The 21,276-nt window shown below is 30.4% G+C and overlaps 1 protein-coding gene across 1 annotated transcript in view; it reads left to right on the top strand.

The window, feature by feature from the left end:
• Positions 1-21,276, top strand: part of LOC107450714 (exostosin glycosyltransferase 1 ttv) — a 252,936-nt gene that overhangs the window by 152,198 nt on the left and 79,462 nt on the right. Inside the window, exons 2-3 of the mRNA XM_016066575.4 lie at positions 6,350-6,551; positions 18,966-19,085. Of these exons, the coding sequence (XP_015922061.1) occupies positions 6,350-6,551; positions 18,966-19,085 (322 nt within the window). The remainder of the gene's footprint in view (positions 1-6,349; positions 6,552-18,965; positions 19,086-21,276) is intronic.

Raw genomic sequence — 21,276 nt, 5'->3', positions numbered from 1 at the left:
TTAGTGAAAATATATGGGTTAAATACTGAAAACGCATTAAAATCGATTTTTATTTTTACTAATTTTGCTCCAACAGTTGTCTTTTTTAAATCTAACGTTAAACCGGAATGTCTGTAGAAACGACATAAACTCGATACTCGAGACAATGTAATAGAGTTTTCAAGACTTTTCGCTTTAATGCTTGATATATTTTTGACACTTTGAAATAAAAACTAAATAAAGACATAGCGAATATCGAAGAAAATGAGAGAAATACATAAATAATCTCCGGAAAGTTCGTGTTCTGAAATCCAGTGACAATTCGAATCAAACTTATAGGTTGAAAAACCGGATGAAAAAGATTACACAACTGAAACGGATAGAAAGGGAGGGATAGAAGAAAGAAGAAAAAAAAGTTCCTCTCTAGAGATGTGCGGAAGCGCGAAGAAAAAAGAGGTAGGCCAGAAAGGCATGGAATAACAAAGCGGCGGAAGGATACAATAAAGAAAAAACTGCCTTTATCTTTTGTATCTTTCTTCACTCCGACTGACAGGTAAAGATCCCCGGATGACAGAGCTGTAAAGGTGGGGGTGGGGATGCCATAAGGCAAAGGGGGGGGGATAGTAGCAATTTCACGGTACCCCACCTTCATCTGAAGGAATTTGGCGGAAAGATATAAGATGAGACAGACATACGATCGCTTGGAGATGCTGCAAGGAAAGGCTAGTAAAAGGTGCAAAAAATATAGCTGCGTTTATGCGTTACAAGGGATCCTTTTTTTTTCCGGAAATGTGTAAAAAATTGCATCTCTTAGATACAGTTTTTGGGAAATTTCTGATCCCGTATTTGTGGATGAGATAAATTTGAGGAATTTTTATGATTTTCGAATTCTTCATTGTGAGTAGTTTTCTTTGGAAAAGATGTCAAATTTGACAAATTTATCATGATGGAATTCGGATCGGGTTAAGACGTGAATATAAGCTATACTCTTATTTATTTATTTGTTTTTTCTTTAACAAAACCTTATCATTTTTCTTGTTTTTTGTATGTAGCAAATAAATCTGTTTTACTAAAGATTCTTTTTAAAGAAGTTCTAGTTGCATTTAAATAAATTAAGTAAATTTAGTAATTCAACGTAATTTAAAACATTTGAAGTCATATTTATCCACTATAAAATAATTCTATACTGTGGATAATATTTCGGGTATAATTTATCGGTTCGTACCTCGAATATTTACGTTACTTTCTGTTGCATAATTTTGAAATATTATACTTAAGTATTATACTTATTTAAATTTGTACTGCAGGACTTTCAACAAAGATGGAATAAAATAACATATTTATGGTTGTTATGATATCAAAAATAAAATAGTTATTTGAATATTTAATTCGAAATTTCATTGTTTATAAAGTTGCGCGTTGCTATTTTTATGTATAACAATACTTCTGGTAAGTGTGTCGCTATTTGGTGCTAAGATATCATTTGACCATTTTCTTTGATCCAATGGTCTTGTAATATCCTCTTACGATAGAAATAAATTATAAGAGCTAGAAAGTTTTTAAATCTGATTATGTTTTTTTAATTATAATTATTTTTTATTAATTCATTTATTTTTATTGAAGTTGAATATTCACAACCACGATTGCCAAAACCTTAAAAAATGATATGATGCCCAGCTACACTGATATTCTGTCACAGTTATGCCATATTGTGATAGAAAAGTGCATTAGGAATTCAGCTAATTTAAAAGAGACGTCAATGTTAAATTATGTTTGCTAAATTAGAAATTTAGCCGATATATTAGAGATATCATGATTACTAAATTATCTAAATCATAATTACTAAATTGGAAATGTAATCGATTAAAGGCATTTTGATGAAATTATCTGAACCATGAAGCTAAAATAGAAAGATAGCCAATTTAATAACGACATTTTTGCTAAATTCGAATTGTAGGCGATTTAATGGCGATACTTTGTAAAATAATAATGAAATTATCTAAATCACAAAATGTGTAATTAAAAACGTTGCGGAATTAATGGGGACATAACGTAAAATAATGATAAGTTAGAATAGCTAATGTAATAAAACTATCTAAATCATGATTACTAAGTTAGGGATATGATCAATTTAAAAGTGACGTCATGTTAAGTAATGTCACTTTTATTTAATTACGAGCATTGGTGATTTAATAGGGATGTTATGTAAAATAATGATGATGCTATTCCAGTGTTTTCATCTCAGAAAAAAAATGGGTGAGAATTTCTCACCCTTTCTCAAAAACAGGGTGAGATTTCAAAAAGTTAAGTGAGATTTCAAAAATTAAAAAAAAAAACACGTAAAGAGACTTGAAAAAAAATAAAATTTCTTTAATTATGATGCATTTTTAACATCTTCTAATTTTTAAAGCATTGAATATTTTTGCTGCATCATCCTATGGAAAATGTTCTACATCTACTTTTTCATCAGCTATTCTCATTAGGTTGCTCAAATGCGTATTTGTTTCGTTTTGATCGCTTCTACCCACATTTGTTTCATTTTCATTTGTCCGTTTCGGAGTAGAAGATATTGGCTTTACAAGGTATTTGTCCATCTTACATTAACGAGCAAAAACTTTTAACGTCTTACATGAAGAAACCTTACCTACGGTAAACACGTGGTTGCAGAGAAATGCGTTCTGAAAGAGGTTCCATGGTTCTGAAGGATGGTGTTCTGTTGTTCTTAAAGGTTCTGAACAATACTGGTAAATAGGGAAGCTAGATAATGGGGCAGATGTTGAAAATAATAAAAGATCCAGGAAGAAAAGTGAAACGGATTTTATTCTAAATGGCGCAAATGAGAAATTTTTTTCAAAATGCGAGAAATTCGCGAATTTTGAAATTGGTTTATAGAATGCGCGAATTTCTCGCGGTAATCATTTTTTAATGCGAGAAAATAAAAAAATATGCGAGATTCTCGCGTTCTCGCACTGTAGTGAAAACACTGTTTCAAATCAGAATTATTAAATTAGAAACGTTGCGGATTTAATAGGGACAGCTCGTAGAGTAATCAAAACTTAGAAATGGAGCCGAATTACTTTAATCACCAATTAAAATTATAATAAAACTGTCGAAATCATGATTACTAAATTAGAAATGTAGCTCATGATTATTTTATGAATTACGCCTATTAAATCGTATAACATATTTAGTATCCAAGGGCTCGCGTCACGTAATAATATTTATTATAGCATTGTTTTTTGTTTTTTTTATAGGGGCAGCACGTAAAATAATCAAATGTCAGAAATGTAGCCGATTTAATATAGTCACCAATTAAAATTCTAATAAAATTGTGTAAATCAAGATTACTAAATTAGAAATGTAGCTCATGATTATCTTATGAATTACGCCTATTAAATCGTATAACATATTTAGTATCCAAGGGCTCGCGTCACGTAATAATATTTATTGTAGCATTGTTTTTATTTTATTGAGATTGATATACATTGTACATGCTACTGCTAAATTGTATGAGTTCTTTGTGCAAGCCGAAACGTACTTGACATTTCCTCCAACAAATGATATCATCACAACAAAATAACCTTTTAGCCGGACGATCTGCAGAGAGAAATAAATCTTTGTTTTACGTGATTCTCTTCTGAAAATTGTTTCTCTTCTTTTGTGGGAACAAGAGGTCGCCAAAAATATATCCAAATGGCGAATGATTTGGCGATTTACGTGATTCTACTTCATCATCTACCCATTTCAACAAGAGAAATATGAAGGAAGCCTAAAAGTCCCCGGGATCAAATTATCCATCTTATTTTTGGGGATAACTGCTGAAGACAATTGGACATTCTTCCTGAATAGACTACAAAATACCTATTTTTATTTGAAGAAGTAAACATTTGGCGACTTTTATCTTATTAGAAGTGGTTATTTAGCGTGACATCTATGCGTTTCTTTCAGTTAAGCTTGTTGATATAAATATTCCCTGGAGAAAATTTCGTGCAAGTATGTTGTGAAAAAAAAATGTCTATTCCAATACGCGTCCGGCATAGATGATGAATTTGAGCTTATTTGGGATGTACCTTTTAAAGAAACATGAAAAAAAGTTAGTGAAAAATGGCTCTATAAGTGATATTTTTGTAGGAAAAAAACTTTGATATTTCGGAGAAAGTTCTAATTTTAGTTTAAATTAACTTATCAATTTTAATATATTTTGCCGAGTCATTACATTTCGGAAATCTCAGAGTATGAAGGTACTACGTGGCAGTCAAGAGTTTTCGGAGTAGAAGAATGATCCCAGTGCATTTGGCCGCGAATCATCGACAATTTATCTTAGGAAACCGGTCTTTTTTTTTTCGATAAATTTAAATTCCAAAAGTGTGAGCTCTGTAGGAGAAATGAGTATTTGTAAATTTATAGTTTTCGTTAATAGAAAACTTTCACACAAAAAATACTGGCAATGCATGATTTTTATTCCTTAACTGTTGCAGCTTTGCCAACGGACGTGGTCCTCTCACATAATTTAGTGCAAAAGCGCCATGACAAAAGATTTACCTATTCATAAACTAGACCAAAAGCGTTACTAGAACAGAAGCGTTTGCCCGATCTTTGCTGTAGTCTATGCTATAGGTTTCGTTGCTATAGGTTCGAATCCGACCTACGGCTGGTTGATACGAACTCTGTACCCCGCTTATAATCATCACAATGCTGACGCAAAATATCAGCCGTGAATAAATGACAGGGCAGAACTCCCCTGTCGTCGGGCTAACCGTGAATGGTTTTCTTCTTCAAATAACGCAAGCGCAAGTTAGTACCTTCAAGAAGTCGTCCATGCAGGCTAGTTTGTCCCTTTGCTTGGTCCAAGTTCTTTCTTGTCTTTTGCTTTGGGTTTGAAATTAAGACTACTGAGTTGAACGTTGATTGTCGTAAACTCTAAAATTCGCGACTGTTCAATGCTAGTTTTGAAATAAAATAAACTTTAATTTACACTTATTTAAAACATCGATGCCAACTCTACTGAATTTTGCCAGTTTCTCCTGGTCTACTAGTTTGGTAAAAATTCTCCTGGTTTTCGTACATTTTTAGAAAATTCTCTGAAATTGAGTAAGCTTCCTTAAAAAAAATTTCTTATATAAATAACATTTTTGCGCAAATTATTGCTTTCCTGAATATTTAAATGCATATCACTAATACATAATGAAGCGAGCGTCATTTATAGAAATTAGTTTAAAACTTTTTTTTTGTTTGTTTTAAAATGCTTTTATTTTTATTCAGAACTCCCTTTTTAAATATAATTAAAAAGTCTTTTAACTCTCTTTGATGAATTAAATGCCTGTCACTATTCAAAATTATGAGTAAACATAATACATAGCATTTCAACTTCATTTATATCAATCATAACTGGAAAATATTGCAGTTTGTCTATTTTGATGACCATAAAAGTCCCTATGTGAAAAATATTTAGTGCATTATGCATTATTGCAGCAATATTCGTGAAATTTATATTTCGTGAAATCTACAGGATTTTTTCCTATACTTATTAGCAGCTATGTTAAAAAAAAATTGTATTTTATCATATTTTAACATATTTACAAATGTGTTGATTACGAACATATTTATTTCATAACCGTCGTTAAACAGCCTACCCAATTTTGAGTTACTAATGTTCCACTACTAATAACAAGCTTAAGCCCGTCCCGCCCCCGTAAGGGGGCATCCGGGGGCACTAATACTAATGTTCAACTCCGTAGCCTTGTAATTTTGAGCCCAATCCGAAAGACAAGGGAACTTTTGGGTTAAGTATTGGGAGAAATTTGCCTTCGTGGAGGACTTTTTTTAATGAAACTAACCTGCATTTGCTTTACATAATAAGGAAAATCACGGAAACCTCCCACGGTTAGCCTGTCGGCAAGGGGACTCTAACCTATGATTCGTCCACCACTGAGGATATTTTTACTTTAGCGTTGTGGTCGGTGAGAGTTGGGTGCGGGATTCGTATCAACCAGTCATCGCTGGGATTCGAACCCGGTTCACCTCGTTGAAAGGCAAGCGCTCACACACGTGCTGAATGCAATGATATGTACTGCACATACTTACTAACACGAATGATACTAAAATTGTAATGTTTTATGATTTGAAATATTTTAGATTAAATTTATGTTAAGTCTCAGTTTCTGAGAATTTCGTCATGATCTTATGCGAATTTGTTTGTTGGTCATATACAAATTTTCTTACTAATACATTTCGAAAAAAAAAAATTATAAATTGCAATTAAGTGTTTAGTGAATATAATTGAATCCTTTTAAATCTAACCTTTCTCAAAGCGTTTATTTAATTCCAATTGTTTTGCAGAAAGAGCTTATTTTGTGATTTCTATTTTAAGGTTTGATTATCAAGTGCTGCTGCAGAACGCGACCTTCTGTCTTGTGCCCAGGGGTCGGAGACTGGGATCTTTCCGTTTCCTGGAAGCCCTTCAAGCTGGCTGTGTACCCGTTCTCCTCAGCAATGGCTGGGAACTTCCCTTCAGTGACGTCGTTGATTGGTCCAGGGCAACTGTCTGGGCAGATGAGAGGCTTCTACTACAGGTAATGCTTTTTTTATTTATTTATTCTACAAAATCAATTGTTATTCCTATAAAACGTGATTTTTGTAGTCAAGAAAGATTTAAAAAAAAGTATGAATACTCTGAATTTTAACGTTTTCGACCTTATTAAAATTGGACATCTTATCCGCTTTACTTACTAATTTTTTCTTCTTCTTCTTTTAAAGCAGAAAATCATCATATTTTTTTTTATTTTGTTAATAAGTACAAAGAAAAACAAAACGTAATACACAAGCTTTAGTTGAAATTTTTTTTTTTTTTTTTTTTTATGTGTTAAAAACATTTTACTTTACCTTCAGTTTACTATCAGGAGTTATCTGCTACAAATAAAAAAAGTTAAATATTAGTCTTTGTTTGATAGATTTTAAAACAAGCAGGGGTCTGTCCAGACATTTTGTGAAAGGTCCGTTTTTGTAAAATTGTGAAAAAATTGCTCGCAATTTGTGAATATAAAATAAACGTTAAGTCGCATTCTTTTAACCAGGGTCCGCTTTTGTGAATTTCTGCAAATAGGGTCCGTTATTGCAAAACAAAAATTTTTTTCAAGGAGTTTTTAAATTGTAAAGACATACAAGATTATGCTCAACACTGTAAAATTATAATTAAAAAAATTAAATTTTAAAAAATAAACAACAATTGCTGCTTCTAAATTAGAGATGCAACATACAAATATTTGGTATTTAGCCTATACTGCTGAACGCAGAATATTAATTTCGGACGAATAATGGAAGAATCGTCTGCCGAAGACAAAACTTAATTCGTTTACATCCATCTTTCTTGTTTTCTGCCCTGGAAAGGGTTTATTCGATTAACAAAATAATAATGAAGATAAACAAATTTGTGAAGGGTCCGATTAAAAGAAAAATCATTTTGTGAAGGGTCCGTTTTTAAGTTAAAATATTTTGTGAAGGGTCCGTTTTTATGAAAAGATATTTTGTGAAGGGTCCATTTTTATGAAAAGATATTTTGTGAAGGGTCCGTTAACGGACCCAAATTTCTTCTAATCAGACCCCTGACAAGGGACAATACAAAGTGATACTCTCCAATGGCTAGAGAAGTGATACGCATTTTTTTTTCCTATGTAAATTTAACGGCCATTGTATATACTATATATAATGTATATGCCATTGTATATGCACAAAACACGTGTGCAGTGTACGGATACACTATCCAACAGAAAAACTTGGCAAACTTCCAATCACAGAATATCATTCTTTTATTGCTTCCGGCCGAGTAAAAACGTGATAAAACAAAACGTACTGACAAATTCTGCTGAGTTTTCTCGGGAGGATATATACGCATACCCGAGTTAACTCGGGATAATCAGGGGAGCGGTTAATGTAAAGCTACTGAATAATAATAAGATCGTTCTTGTTGCTTGTTCTTTATTTTATTTATGTTTAGCAACATCATGTATATTTAGCAGCATTTTATTTATATTACATTATATTTACCAACATTAAATATTTTTTTTAAAAAAATGACAAGTTAGAGAGCAAAATAACGAAAAGATATCTTATCATCAGCTCACGCGATTATATCTGCAAATTAAAGTGCTTTCTAATATTGTATTAATATAGCCAAAGCAAAATATATCAATTCAATAGTGTGAGGAGCATTTAAGAAATCGAAGCGAAAATACAAAATTAAACAATGATTCACGGAAAAAAGAATATAAGACACAAAAAGTGACATAAAGCAACGTGATTAAACGTCCATTTACTTACAGATGTCTTCAAAAATGATTTAAAAATATTTTCGTAACTATATTACCAGATTACAAATCTCAGTGCTATGTGTTAAAGCGTAAATAGAGGATAGTGGGATATATTTTTTTAAGGCGCGTTCTTACTTAAGTACAGAACTCCATTTGATTTGTCTGTTATATTGGATTGGCCCGAAACAGGATTTGCGCAAGGTTATTATATATTATATTGGATAATTCAAAGATTATAATTAATAAAACTTCAAATTTTAATTATAAAATTTTAGTTTTGATGATTTTTAGAAAAAATAACATTTATTGAAAATATATTTTATTAAATATTAGATTTCAGCGACGGATTCGTCTAAATTGGATTTTGCACAAGTGTTAAAAATTATCAATTTAGATGCAAAAAATTACGTAAATAAATTAAAATTATAATTTTAACACATAATTCAATGACTTTATATATAGAATTAAATTACATTAGTTGGCAATTCATTGTTTTTCTTCAAATTTGTTAAAATTTGCTTCTATCTGTTTTGTTTTTTTAGATAAGTAAATATTACTATGGATTCTTTTAATCCTATTTATTTGAATAAATTCTGTTTTTAATAGAATAATGTTATGCATTTTTAATGGTTTATTGTATAGTATTTTATCACAGTAGTGGTATTAAAATCGAAAGAATTTAAAAAGAGCACTTAAAAAAAAGTGAAAGTAAAAAAATAGCTCTTTTTTAAAAATAGTATTTTATTGGTGCTTCGCAGAAAATATTTTGTCACTAATCATAAATTAGAAAATTCATATTTGTTTGGCACTACCTCATTTTCAAAACTTAAATACTAAAAGTATTATTAATGCCCTTAAAATATTGCCAAAGCAGTCAATTTGGCGATGTATTTTCCTTATTGCAACCCTTTTAAGAAATAAGCGAATGGGCGAAAAGGGTCTGATGTTAAGTTATTCCCTACGGACCCGTAATCTGGAAAGGAACCTCTTAATTAAGTAATCGATACCCTTCTACTATATATATACATTTGCCCCATGGCAAATTTATGACAGTCCTCTCCCATTTCTTGGCGAACCGAAATTGAATGTAAAAGGTTGGAACTCTTAAAAGCAGAATTTGTTCCTTCGTTAAATATTGTTTTTAAAAGTTAAAATTCTTTTTTTTCTCATACTTTGTAATAAGCTTAGCTAATATAAATATATCTTGTAAATTTGTTTATTTGTTTGGCGCAGTTTAATTTTTTTCTTCTGGAAAAAGCAAACTTAGGGATGAAAGTTAATCGGAAATTATATTGGTTGATAATAAATTTTATTCGTATACAAGTAAGATTAAAAAAAAATATTAAAGAAAAAAAAAATCAATATTTCTTTCCTTCTTTTAAAAATCGATTCTCAAACTGTATTTTGTTTTTTCAAGGCTTTGAAAATTTAATGACGTTTTATTGAAATCTAGATCGATTGTGTTAAGGTTTGTTTGTTGGCGGTCTTGATTTTCTGTTTTATTTGTACAAAAGTTTTAAATAACTGCACTTTAAAATTTAATAATCCTTATTTTCAGTAATACTTGTTAATTACTTTATTGAGAGCCGTGATGGCTCAGGAGATAAGGCTTTCACCTCCAATGCGGTGAACCGGGTTCGAATCCCAGAGAGGGCTGGTCGATACGAATTCCGCACCCAGCTCGCACCGACCACAGTGTTGTCGTAAAATATCCTCAGTGGTAGATGGATCATGGGGTAGAGTCCCCTTGCCGTTAGTCTAAATGTGGGAGGCTTTCGTGATCTTCCTCTCCATGTAACGTATATGCGGGATAGTCCCATTAAAAAAAATTCTCCCTATACTTGATCCAGGAGTTCCCTTGTCTTCTGGACAGGGTTCTAAATTACAAGGCTGCTGTTATATAATTACTTTATTTAAATTAGTATGGGTAATTTCAAAACGGAAAACCAGCCTTTTAATGCTGATTATCAATTTAATTTATGCATTAACCTAGTCTTAAACTAGTTATTTTTTAGTAAATTATTATCAATTTAGAAATTTAGTATTTTCGTAATTTTTTTGTAATTTGACTGTTAATTTAATTTAAATTTACTTTAGTAATTTAGTATTGATTTCTTTGATAATTAGTTTGGTAAGTGATGTTTTTAAAGACTGTTTTGTGTAAAATTAAAATGTTAAGAAAGTTTAATCAAATGTGAAGTGTCCGAAAGGCAATTATTTTGTTTGTATATATAAACTCAGCTTACCTAAATTTTAGTATTTGAAGAGTTATTAACGGCATTTTTTTTTTTTTTTTTGTCCAGTATTTTTCAAGAGTGAATTCAGTGAATTTTTTTTAACGGTAATGTAAACTGTTCGCATCATAGATTCGTCATCATGGTGTAATCATGGAAATCACGCCTGCAAAAAAGGCTTCCAAACTTTACTTGTCCATTGTTACTTGCCAAATGCACTTGAAACCTTTTTTCACTCCAAACACACGCGCACTCAAATATCCTTTAGTGTCTTTCGTTATTGTGATCTTTAAACTTTGCTCTAAACTTTAAAGTTTAGTTAAATAGAACTTATAAGAAAATTCGCTAATTTTTTCAATGAATGTAGTTTAAAAGCCTTTTGTCACCTTCTTCAAATATGCTTTTATCCCTAAAAACAAGACGTGATCAAAATTGCGACGTACGTTGCAGAAAGTGGCATAGAACAATTTATGCCCAAGTAGCAAAAAATAATAATAAATAAATAAATGATATAAAATTAAAATTACAAAAAATGGACACTTTTCGCAATTTTTGTTTCGCTAAATATACATAAATTTTAATATTTAATTAAAGTTCGCTTTTTCCTCCAAATTTAGTTTGCAAAACAAAATCATTCGTCTTTCAAAAGTACGGTATTAATTTAACTAGTGAGAGTTGTTAGTTTATTTTTTTATAATTTTCGCAAAACATTTACAATTATCAAAGGAAAAAAAAAATCAAAATCTTCCGGCGATATTGCTTCTGGATTTTTATCTTACAATACGTAGATTTTCAGATTTTTTTTCAAATCTATTTGTTTTACAATACAATTAGATATTCAATTTGATGACGAATGTAAGTTATATTAAAACACAGTATTGTTGTCCTCATTTTAAAGAGGTTTTTTTTTCCTTATTAGTTTTCCAGCTTTCTCCCACTTTTGTCATCTTCAAAAATAAATAGATCATCGAGGGTTCTTTGCCTAAGGTCGCTTATTGATTCCCTAATTAAGCTTCTTTACTGTATTCCCACACCTCAGGGATTCAAGAAAAACACTCGTCACTCCTTTTGGCATCCTTTTGTTGTTAGGAATTGGCGACATTTGGAAGGGTGCCAACTGCAGGAAGGTGGCAAAGAACCCCTCCTCCACACCAAAAATACCTTCTTTTTTTTTTCGTTTAAATGAAAGTGGGTGGAATTATTTGCGGTGAACTTTTTATTGCTTTGGCTCATTTTTTTTCTTTGCTGCTGTCGATAGAGTTGGCTTTCTCAGTGTAAAGAGGGTTATTGGAGTTTCTTCTTTCTGTGCCTTATATCTTTGTGATAGTTAACCCTCTTTCATTTTATTTTCAATACAAGATTTATTATTTTTTTTTCTATGCGTTATTTTCTTTGGCGTCAGTTTGAATAATAGTTTGGGTGGTACTAAGACTAAGTCATGTTACAACCACTTTTTCAGATAAGTCATTTAACCCTTTGACGCAGAGTTTTTGTTCACGTTTTTTTACTTCATTATTTTGCTATAATTTAGGTCAAAATAAGTGAAAAATATTATATTTTGCATTTTAATAAATTATGGTTATGAGATACAGCATAAAACACGTCTGTCTTTTTCTGATCTAAGGGAAAAATCTTCCAAACACAAAATAATGATTTTTCAAATCTGCACTTAGAAAAAATTCTTATTCATTTAGATCTAAGAGAAACAGTTATTCTAGAAAAAATTCTTATTCATTTAGATCTAAGAGAAACAGTTATTTATCTTTAAAATTTCTTTAATTTATAAAATCAATTATTAATAAATTTTTTGAATATGAATGAAAAGAAAGTCCAAATACATTTTTTGGATTTTATATTTTAGTACAAATATAGTTCCAGTAATCTAATAGATTATTTTAGAAACTATTAGAGTGCTTTTATAATTGAAAAAAATACCTAACTATGTATTTTACTTGTAATTAGAGCATCAAAAAATCTATTTTTGGTTTTGGAATTAAATTTTGCACTTAGGTAATTCAAACTTAAATGGTCTAAATGTAAGGATATTTATATTTATAATTAATTTTTTTAATTAATTATAAATATGAAATAATACCTAACTATGTATATCCGTATATGTATACTAACTATGCATAACTACGTATACCTAACTTAGGTATGAAAAAATACCTAACTATGTATTCTACTTGTAAATAGAGCATCAAAAAATCTATTTTTGGTTTTATTATAAATTTTTAGAATTAAATTTTCACTTTGACTATTCAAACTTAAATGAACTAAATGTAAGGATATTCATATTTATAATTAATATTCTTTAATTTGAAAACATTACGTATAAAGTTCTAATTAATCAGCTAATGTTGCTTTAAAATTAAGCCTATTGACCGCAAAATGAAACTATTCATACTACCAGAACTGAATAACCTTAATTAAGTTAATTAATGGAGTTTGTAAATCAAACAGGAATTGATACGGCAAACATGCATTAAACGAACGTAAACCTTTTAAAATGCTTTTTAACAAAATTAATTTGAAAACTGTAATTTGATTAGAGACCATTATCTCTGGACTGCCCCAGGACTTTAGAGAACGGTAAATAAATGTATAGTTAATACCAGACATAGCATTCAGTATCTGAATTATTCAAATTAATATACTTTACCGAATAATACTACATATTGCAGTACTGAGGAAAGTTTAATGGTAGATTGGTAAGTTGGAATTTAATCAATTCTTGTAATTAGTCAGAGAGTTTTGATCTTTATTATTATCATTACTAATATCTGACCAAACGGGGTCTAATCGAATAATAGAAATACAATGTGGAATCATACCATTATGAAATTAAATAAATTATCTTAAGAAACTGAAACGGTTGGAAATTGCTTGATTAAAAACTTTATTTGTTTCACAAATTTACGAATTGGAAATAATAGTCTACGTGTTTCAAGCGCTTGAAAACAGGAGCTCATTTTCAAGACCTACCAGACGGGAATGAGAAGAAACAAAAAAAAAAAACGAAAAATAGAAAACTAAAGGTGAGATACAAAACTAGAAAAACCACAGTAGTCGAGAGAGAGAAAAGATTAAAAGCAGAACAAGAAATACCATAGTGGAAGAGAGGGGCAAACCAAGGTAAAATGCATTTCCACTCGCTATATAGAGTGGTTGAAGAACAATGATGTTTTTAATCAATTGTTTGCTATTTGTTTTGATACCTGGTCAGAAAAATTATTTAAAACCATGTTTTTCAAAATTACTTGATTAAAAACTTCATTCGCTTCAAAATACAAATTGGAAATAACAGTCGATGTGTTTCAAGTGCTCAAAAATCGGCACCCATTTTCAAGATAGTTATTGATAATTTAATTATTGAATTTATGACCATTATAAAGTTTAAAGAAATTGAAGCGGTAAGATATTACTTGATGAAAGACTTAATTGGATTCAAAAGTATACAAATTTGAAATAACAGTCAACATGTTTCAAGCTGCCAAAAATAAACGCGTATTTTTCAAGACTTGCCAGACTTGGAGCACGAAGAAACAAAAGAATTTTGAAAATATGAAACGTTAAATTGCCAACGAAAAATGGAAAAATAAAGATGAAAAAAAATAAATAAACTGGAATAACCACAGTAGCGGAGGGAGAAAAAAAGGTTGAAAAACAGAATTTGAAAAAAAAAAAAAAAAAACTACATTTAGCGAATGGGGCAAATCAAGGTAAAATGCATTTTCATGTACTGTGGTGAGGAACTAATATCTTTAACAAGGGAATCAGCATTCATATGAATAGAACAAGATTCTAGGGTATCAAGATAAGTTAATGTGACTGAGGCGAAAATGATTTTGGCATTATTGAAGTGAATCCTAGATTCCAACAATGTGCAGCGATTGATGATTTTTTGTATTTTTGATAACAGACATATCTATCATGTTACTTTAGTCTAAATTTTAAAGCGCGTTTAGTTTACCCCATATAGCTTAAGTCGCATGGACAAGGAGTGTAGTAAATGTACCAGGGGTTATCAAAACTAATAGGATCTTTAAGAGACTTAAATTATAACCTTTGTTTCTTATATTTTACGCCTGGCGAGTCTTGGAAAAGGCGTCTATTTTTGAGCGCTTGAAACATGCGGACTGTTATTTCCAATTTGTATATTTTTGAAGAGAATGAAGTTCTTAATGAAGTAATATCAAACCATTATGCTTATTCTTCCCAAAACAAAACAACAATGTAAATCTCTCCCAGGGAGCTAATGAGAGTTAATTTTCCTTAGAGTTGGATATGTATGCCCATTCAGTTTGGTTTTCTTTTATAATAAAACCTATTATAGCTTTTATATGCACATTTTTAACAGCATTAAATGTGTAAAATATTCCTTTTCCATGTCCTTTTAATTCTTGTGCTTTTGGAAAAGTAAACCTTTAGTGTAATAGCATGTTAAATATGCTTTGTACAGTGCATCGAAAAATAAACGGACCACCCTGATTAACTTTTGATTTAATAATCGGATCTTCACGTTCTAGGACTCAATCTTAATGGTGTGAGGGGACGACAACCTCAAGTATGCTTATTAATTTTTGCAGACGATTTTTTAAGTTACGTAATCAGAAATAAAAATGTGCTTTCTCTGCATAAACATTCTTTCTTTCGATGGATTCTGATTTCTGACCTCCAAAATATAGAAGACAATCTGGGAAATATGGTCCCCATAGTTCCCTTAATGTTGAATTTACTTTTTGTATGTTTCACCATATTTCCAGAACTTTTTAACGCGACCATAAAATTCGTTTATCCAAATATAATACCATACAAAAATTTTAGTAAATATATATTTTATTATTTTATTTAATAATAGTCAAACAGTTTTAAATTGTAAAATGTATTTAATTTTTTACGTAATTTTANTTTGTCTTCGGCAGACGATTCTTCCATTATTCGTCCGAAATGAATATTCTGCGTTCAGCAGTATAGGCTAAATGCGAAATATTTGCAGGTTGCATCTCTAATTTAGAAGCAGCAATTGCTGTTTATATTTGAAAATTTAATTTTTTAATTATAAATTTTACAGTGTTGAGCATAATCTTGTATGTCTTTACAATTTAAAAACTCCTTGAAAAAGTTTTTCTTTGCAATAACGGACCCTATTTGCACAAATTCATAAAAACGGACCCTGGCTGAAAGAATGTGGGTAATTTTTTCACAATTTCACGAAAAACAGACCTTTCACAAAATGTCTGGACAGACCCCTGAAAATATAGAAGACAATCTGGGAAATATTGTCCCTATGAATTTACTTTTTGTATGTTTCACCATTTTTCCAGATGTTTTTAACGCGACCATAAAATTAGTTTATCCAAATATAATACCATACAAAAATTTTAGTAAATATATATTTTATTATTTTATTTAATAATAGTCAAACAGTTTTAAATTGTAAAATGTATTTAATTTTTTACGTAATTTTAAAAAACGCAATCTTAAATGGCAAAATACAAAATTGAATCGAAATTAATCGAATTGTTACTAATAAATCAATTTTTTTTTTTTTAAAAATGCATTTTAAAATTCAACTTCATAGGAACTATTCGACCGAGTTCACTCCAATTTTGTCTTTTGTTATGTAAAATTCCGTTCTTTAAAATTATGTTAAAACTTACCGTACAGTTAAAAAAAAATGTNAGGGTCCGTTTTAAAGTTAAAATGTCTTGTGAAGGGTCCGTTTTTATGAAAAGATATTTTGTGAAGGGTCCGTTAACGGACCCAAATTTCTTCTAAACAGACCCCTGCTTTGGATAAACAAATTATATGTTTGTTAAAAAAAACTTCTCGGAATGTGGAAAAATATGCAAAAAGTAAAATTCACATTGAATTTATTTCCTGACCAAAATACTATGACCATATTACCCTGTTTGCAGATTCTCCCCTTTAGAGGTCAGTGATCCGAATCCATCGAAAAAGAATTATGTTTATTCAGAAAAAGTACACTTCTGTGTCTGATTTCGTAGCTTAAAATATCGTGTGCACTAATTAAGTAGCATATTAGAGGTCACAATTTAAAGCCGGTAAGAATCAGACTTAGAACGTGAAGATCCGATTATTAGATCAAAAGTTATTCAGGTTGGTCCGTCCTTTATTTTGCGCACTGTACATAAATGCAATCCGTCTGAATAATGCTTTTTCGTATAGTTTGCTGGCCAATATACAAATACAATATTCAATACAATAATATACAATATACCTTAGTGCAAATATACTATAGTAATATTAAAAAAGGCAAGGAACAAAACTTATAACATATTTTAAAGGTTTCATAAGTGACAAAATGCTATGAAATAGTATTTTGCTGAAGCCTAGTTAGATTAAATAACCAAATTATTATTTGTTTATTTTAATTAGTTCTTCGTAGAAATAATGATTTTAAGATACACAAAAATTCAACAACAGTTTACATGCAAATGATATACCCTTGAAAACTAAATTTAGAACAAAAACTCCCTAATGCCCGAATATTTATTGTTAAATTATATGAAGGCAATTATTATAATTAAACAACTCTTGCTTAAAACGTTCTATAAAAGTTTGACGTCAACACACAAGTAAACAAGTGATTCCATAAAGAACCCTCTCTCTTCGTTCTTAATCAAGATAAAAGGGATAGTGCTGCATGTTCTTTTAAGTTGCTTCTGTAGTCGAACTGTCCCCTTGGAAGAGCATAAAATATCTGAAATGAGTCCTTTTTTAGTAAACCTAAAAGCCTTTTAATGGTTCTTTCTATCACTGGAGAGACACTTTCTTAAGACTTCCTTTTATCTTTGTATCAAAACCAACATTTGCTGTTTGCAAAGAACAAATTTCATTTTTAAAGTTTTATGTTGTATACATATGCTCCAGAATTGATCTAAAAAATAATTTTGAAAAAAAAATTTGCGATTTATTTTTTATTTATTTATTTTTTATTATTATCAATTTTTTTTATTTATTTATTAATTTATAAACTGTGCAGAATTTTATTTTATAATCTATTCTATAAACCATGGCTTTGTAATTTTGAGCCAAACCCAGGAGACATGGGAACTCCTGCATCAAGCTTTAGGACAAACTAGACTCCATAGGGACGATTTTATGTAACTAACCCGCATTTGGTTTACCTAGAGAAGGAAACCACGAAAGCCTCCCATGATTAGGCCGAGGCAAGGGGTTTTTAATCCATGATCCGTCTACCATTGAGGTTATTTTATGTCAGCACTGTGGTCGGTGCTAGCCGAGGGAAGCATTCGTCTCAAACAGCCACCGCAGGGATTCGAACCTAAGTTACCTAGTAAGCTCATACAGGACCTATAGATCTTATATGGAGTTGTATAACAGTTCATATGTGAGTGGACTTAGATGTTGCGTACATATTCGAAATTGTCCGTGTAGCGCTCTCTTTTTTATATAGCTCTAAACTATCAACTGTAACTCTTTATTATAACCCTTTTCGTTGGCATTATCTAATGGCGCAAAATTCAAAACTTGCCGTAAATTTAAGAAATCCTTCATTATATCGGTGTTTCCCAGGTAAGAAGATGTTTTAACAATTCCATGTCTATGTCATGTAACTTCCCCGATCTATAATAGCCGTGTTGGAAAAAAGCCAAAATTTCTTGAAATGGAATAACAGATACTTAAGACCAATCACTAGAAATTTATAAAATTTTCTGCACTTCTAGAAATTTAACTTATAAACTTAAAATATCTTAAATTACCTTGTCTTTTTATGTAAATGAATGAAGCCATAATTAATTATTCGAATCTTCGAAGTTCTTTTTTTATTAAAACTCTTCTTTAAAACAACTTTACATCTGTAGAGCTTCCAGCAGGTTTTTTGTTAGCATTTAGTTCTGTATAATTTATGTTTATGAAATAAAATAAATTATGCATTTATAACTAATTATAAATGATTGTGTAAAGTTTTGTAAATATATACACAAGTGTTTTTCCCCCCCAAGACATTTTCTTCTTGACATATTTAGCACTTAAAAAATTTATATAACGAAACTAAAATCTTATATTTTACTTTAAACACTACCTGCAATTTGCTTAAAATAATGAATAATATATAATTATATAATAAAGAATAATTATATTCTTATCAATTCGTAAATGCAATTTTTCTTGATAATATTTGACCGAAAATTTTTGGCGGTTTTACCCATGGATAAAGCCATCCAAAACTTGCCGATCTTGTTTCCTATATTTGCCAATTTCAATAATTTTCGTAATAAATTTGTATTGAATAGAGCAATTGAAATAAAGTCTCAGCATAAGTCAAAGTTATTGCTTATTTTCGAACTTTTTTTGAGTTTGTCAAATACAAACAGGCTCGAATCAGAATTCTATGGTATATTGATTCTTTATATGTATGTTTGCCTTGACTTTTTTTCCTTGGATATTTTTCCAGGTTCCGGACATGATCCGTTCCATTCCGCCCACGAAAGTTCACTCATTTCGTCAACAAACACAAGTCCTTTGGGACAACTACTTCTCATCTGTGGACAAGATAGTCAGCACAACATTCGAGGTGAGTCCATTTTCTTTTTCTCTAATACGAGATTTAGTTGAAACTATATTTTTTAAACCTTTTTTCTTCTTCTTTATTTGCGTGTCTGAAGAGGTGACATTTATCGGGTTGTTACATAATGTGCTAACGAGAAAAAAATTGACAAAAAAGGAATGACACTTACTGGCGCTCTTTTTTTTTCTCTCCTGAATTTTATTTTCGTTAAAAAATTTTGATCTCCAGTTTTTTCTCGTTTTCAAGGTTGCTGTCTAACTAACAAAACGTTGATGAGCTTCTTATTCCTGACATAGCTCAAAATACGTGTTTAAAATGTTTTTATTCGCGTTCAAGTAAATGGACACATCTTAAAATGCGTGTTAAAGAAAATGGACACATCTTAAAATGCGTGTTTAAGAAAATGGGCATATCTCAAGCACACGTGTTTAAGATAATGGATACAGCTCAAAATGCGTCTATAAGAAAATGGACGCAACTCAAAATGCGTGTTTAAGAAAATGGACGCAACTCAGAATGCGTGTTTAAGAAAATGGACATATCTCAAAATGCGTGTTTAAGAAAATGGACGCAACTAAAACATACATGTTTAAGAAAATGGATGTAGCACAAAATGCGTGTTTAAGAACAGCTGGACACGCTACTAGACACAAGCTATTAAACAAAAAGAATACAGCATTTGATTCCGATTTTCAAACTTCTATTCTTTGTGTAAAGAATAAACCAATTTTTCCAAATAAATTCGTAATGTGATGTGTTCATTTGCATAAATCGCAATCGCTTGGTACATTTTTAAAAATAAATCTTTTTGGAAAAGTTATTAAAGGTCAACAGTTCTATTTATAAGGTTGTCACGGGTCCTATAAAAATCTTAATGGGGGTATAAAATTGATGGTGTACTAATTTAGATTTTTTAAAACCACTTAATGTTTTTTAAATGGAGAGATGCCTAAATAGTTACATTTGCTTTATACCTAGCCGTCTCGACCCCGATATCCCGTAACGATTATGTGTATTAGTGTTTAAAAAAGTAAAGAAAATTAGATAAGAAATTTCTCGCTTAACTCTTAAATTTGGATTGAACACTGGACACATGCATTTTGTACTGAGCCGTATGTCTTTAACACGTACTTCGTACTTCATCCACTTCCTTAAACACTCGTTTTGAGATATGTTCAATAAACCTTGCCACGAAATACAAAATAATTATATAGACTGGGTACTTGTTTGATAATTTTTTTTATGGAGGAAATAGTGTGCTAATGATATGTTATGCAATATCAACGTAAGCAACAAAAATTCAAAACTGAGTTTTTTTTTGAATTTGATGTTTTAGTACGATAAACTATTACTTGATAGCAATTTTTTTCTAAAATATTTGTTTTTACTCGTTTTTTAAATTCTATTTTAGTGCTCATAGCTATAGACAGAATAAGTTGCCAAGTCACTTTTATAGAAATCTATCGTGGAGCACTAACGTTATTTTTTCAATTGCATGCCAGTATTATAATCTATTAAATAATATCCTTTTCTAAATTGAAAAATCCTTATAATACAAGTAAATTAATTTTATTTGTAAAGCTAGTTCAATTAAAATGAGTTTCATTTTGAATCGGTAAATATGGTACAAATCGTTTGAAATAATTCATTTTTATACATTCATCGTTATGATTGTTCTTTTCGAATCTTTATTATCTTCTCACTTCACTTCACTTCATCTATTCACAACTCCATCTTTAAGAGCTTTCACATCAGAAATGCCTTATTTACAATTCATTGAATTTAGTTTTCTTCTGTCTGGGTTGGCTTCCAACATAATGCGTCTGAATTTAAATTAGATAATTTTGCAAAAGAGCTTGAACTTTCTCCAAAAATGGTTAAGTTCCATGATAAAATTCTCTGCAAAAGATTATTTGTTCGATTTTCAAGTAAACCCCGTCGCTGGGATATATTGACACATCAGTCTTGAAAACGCATTATTCGAAATTCGACTCAAGTAATGTTTGCAGAATCGTTGATTATAAAAGATAAGATTGTAAAATTCTGTAGAACAGATAGTTTCGCTTTGTCCGATTGGTGCTATCGTATCGAAATTGAGAACGGGTTAATTGGAAATTAACACTATCGAGAGATACCCTGCTTTGCTAAGATGCTAGGTGTAATTTAATTTAAATCATTGTATATGATTAGATGCTTT

The sequence above is a fragment of the Parasteatoda tepidariorum genome, chromosome 6 (assembly GCF_043381705.1).
Source record: "Parasteatoda tepidariorum isolate YZ-2023 chromosome 6, CAS_Ptep_4.0, whole genome shotgun sequence".
NCBI lineage: Eukaryota > Metazoa > Arthropoda > Arachnida > Araneae > Theridiidae > Parasteatoda > Parasteatoda tepidariorum.
This window is presented reverse-complemented; position numbering and strand designations above follow the sequence as displayed.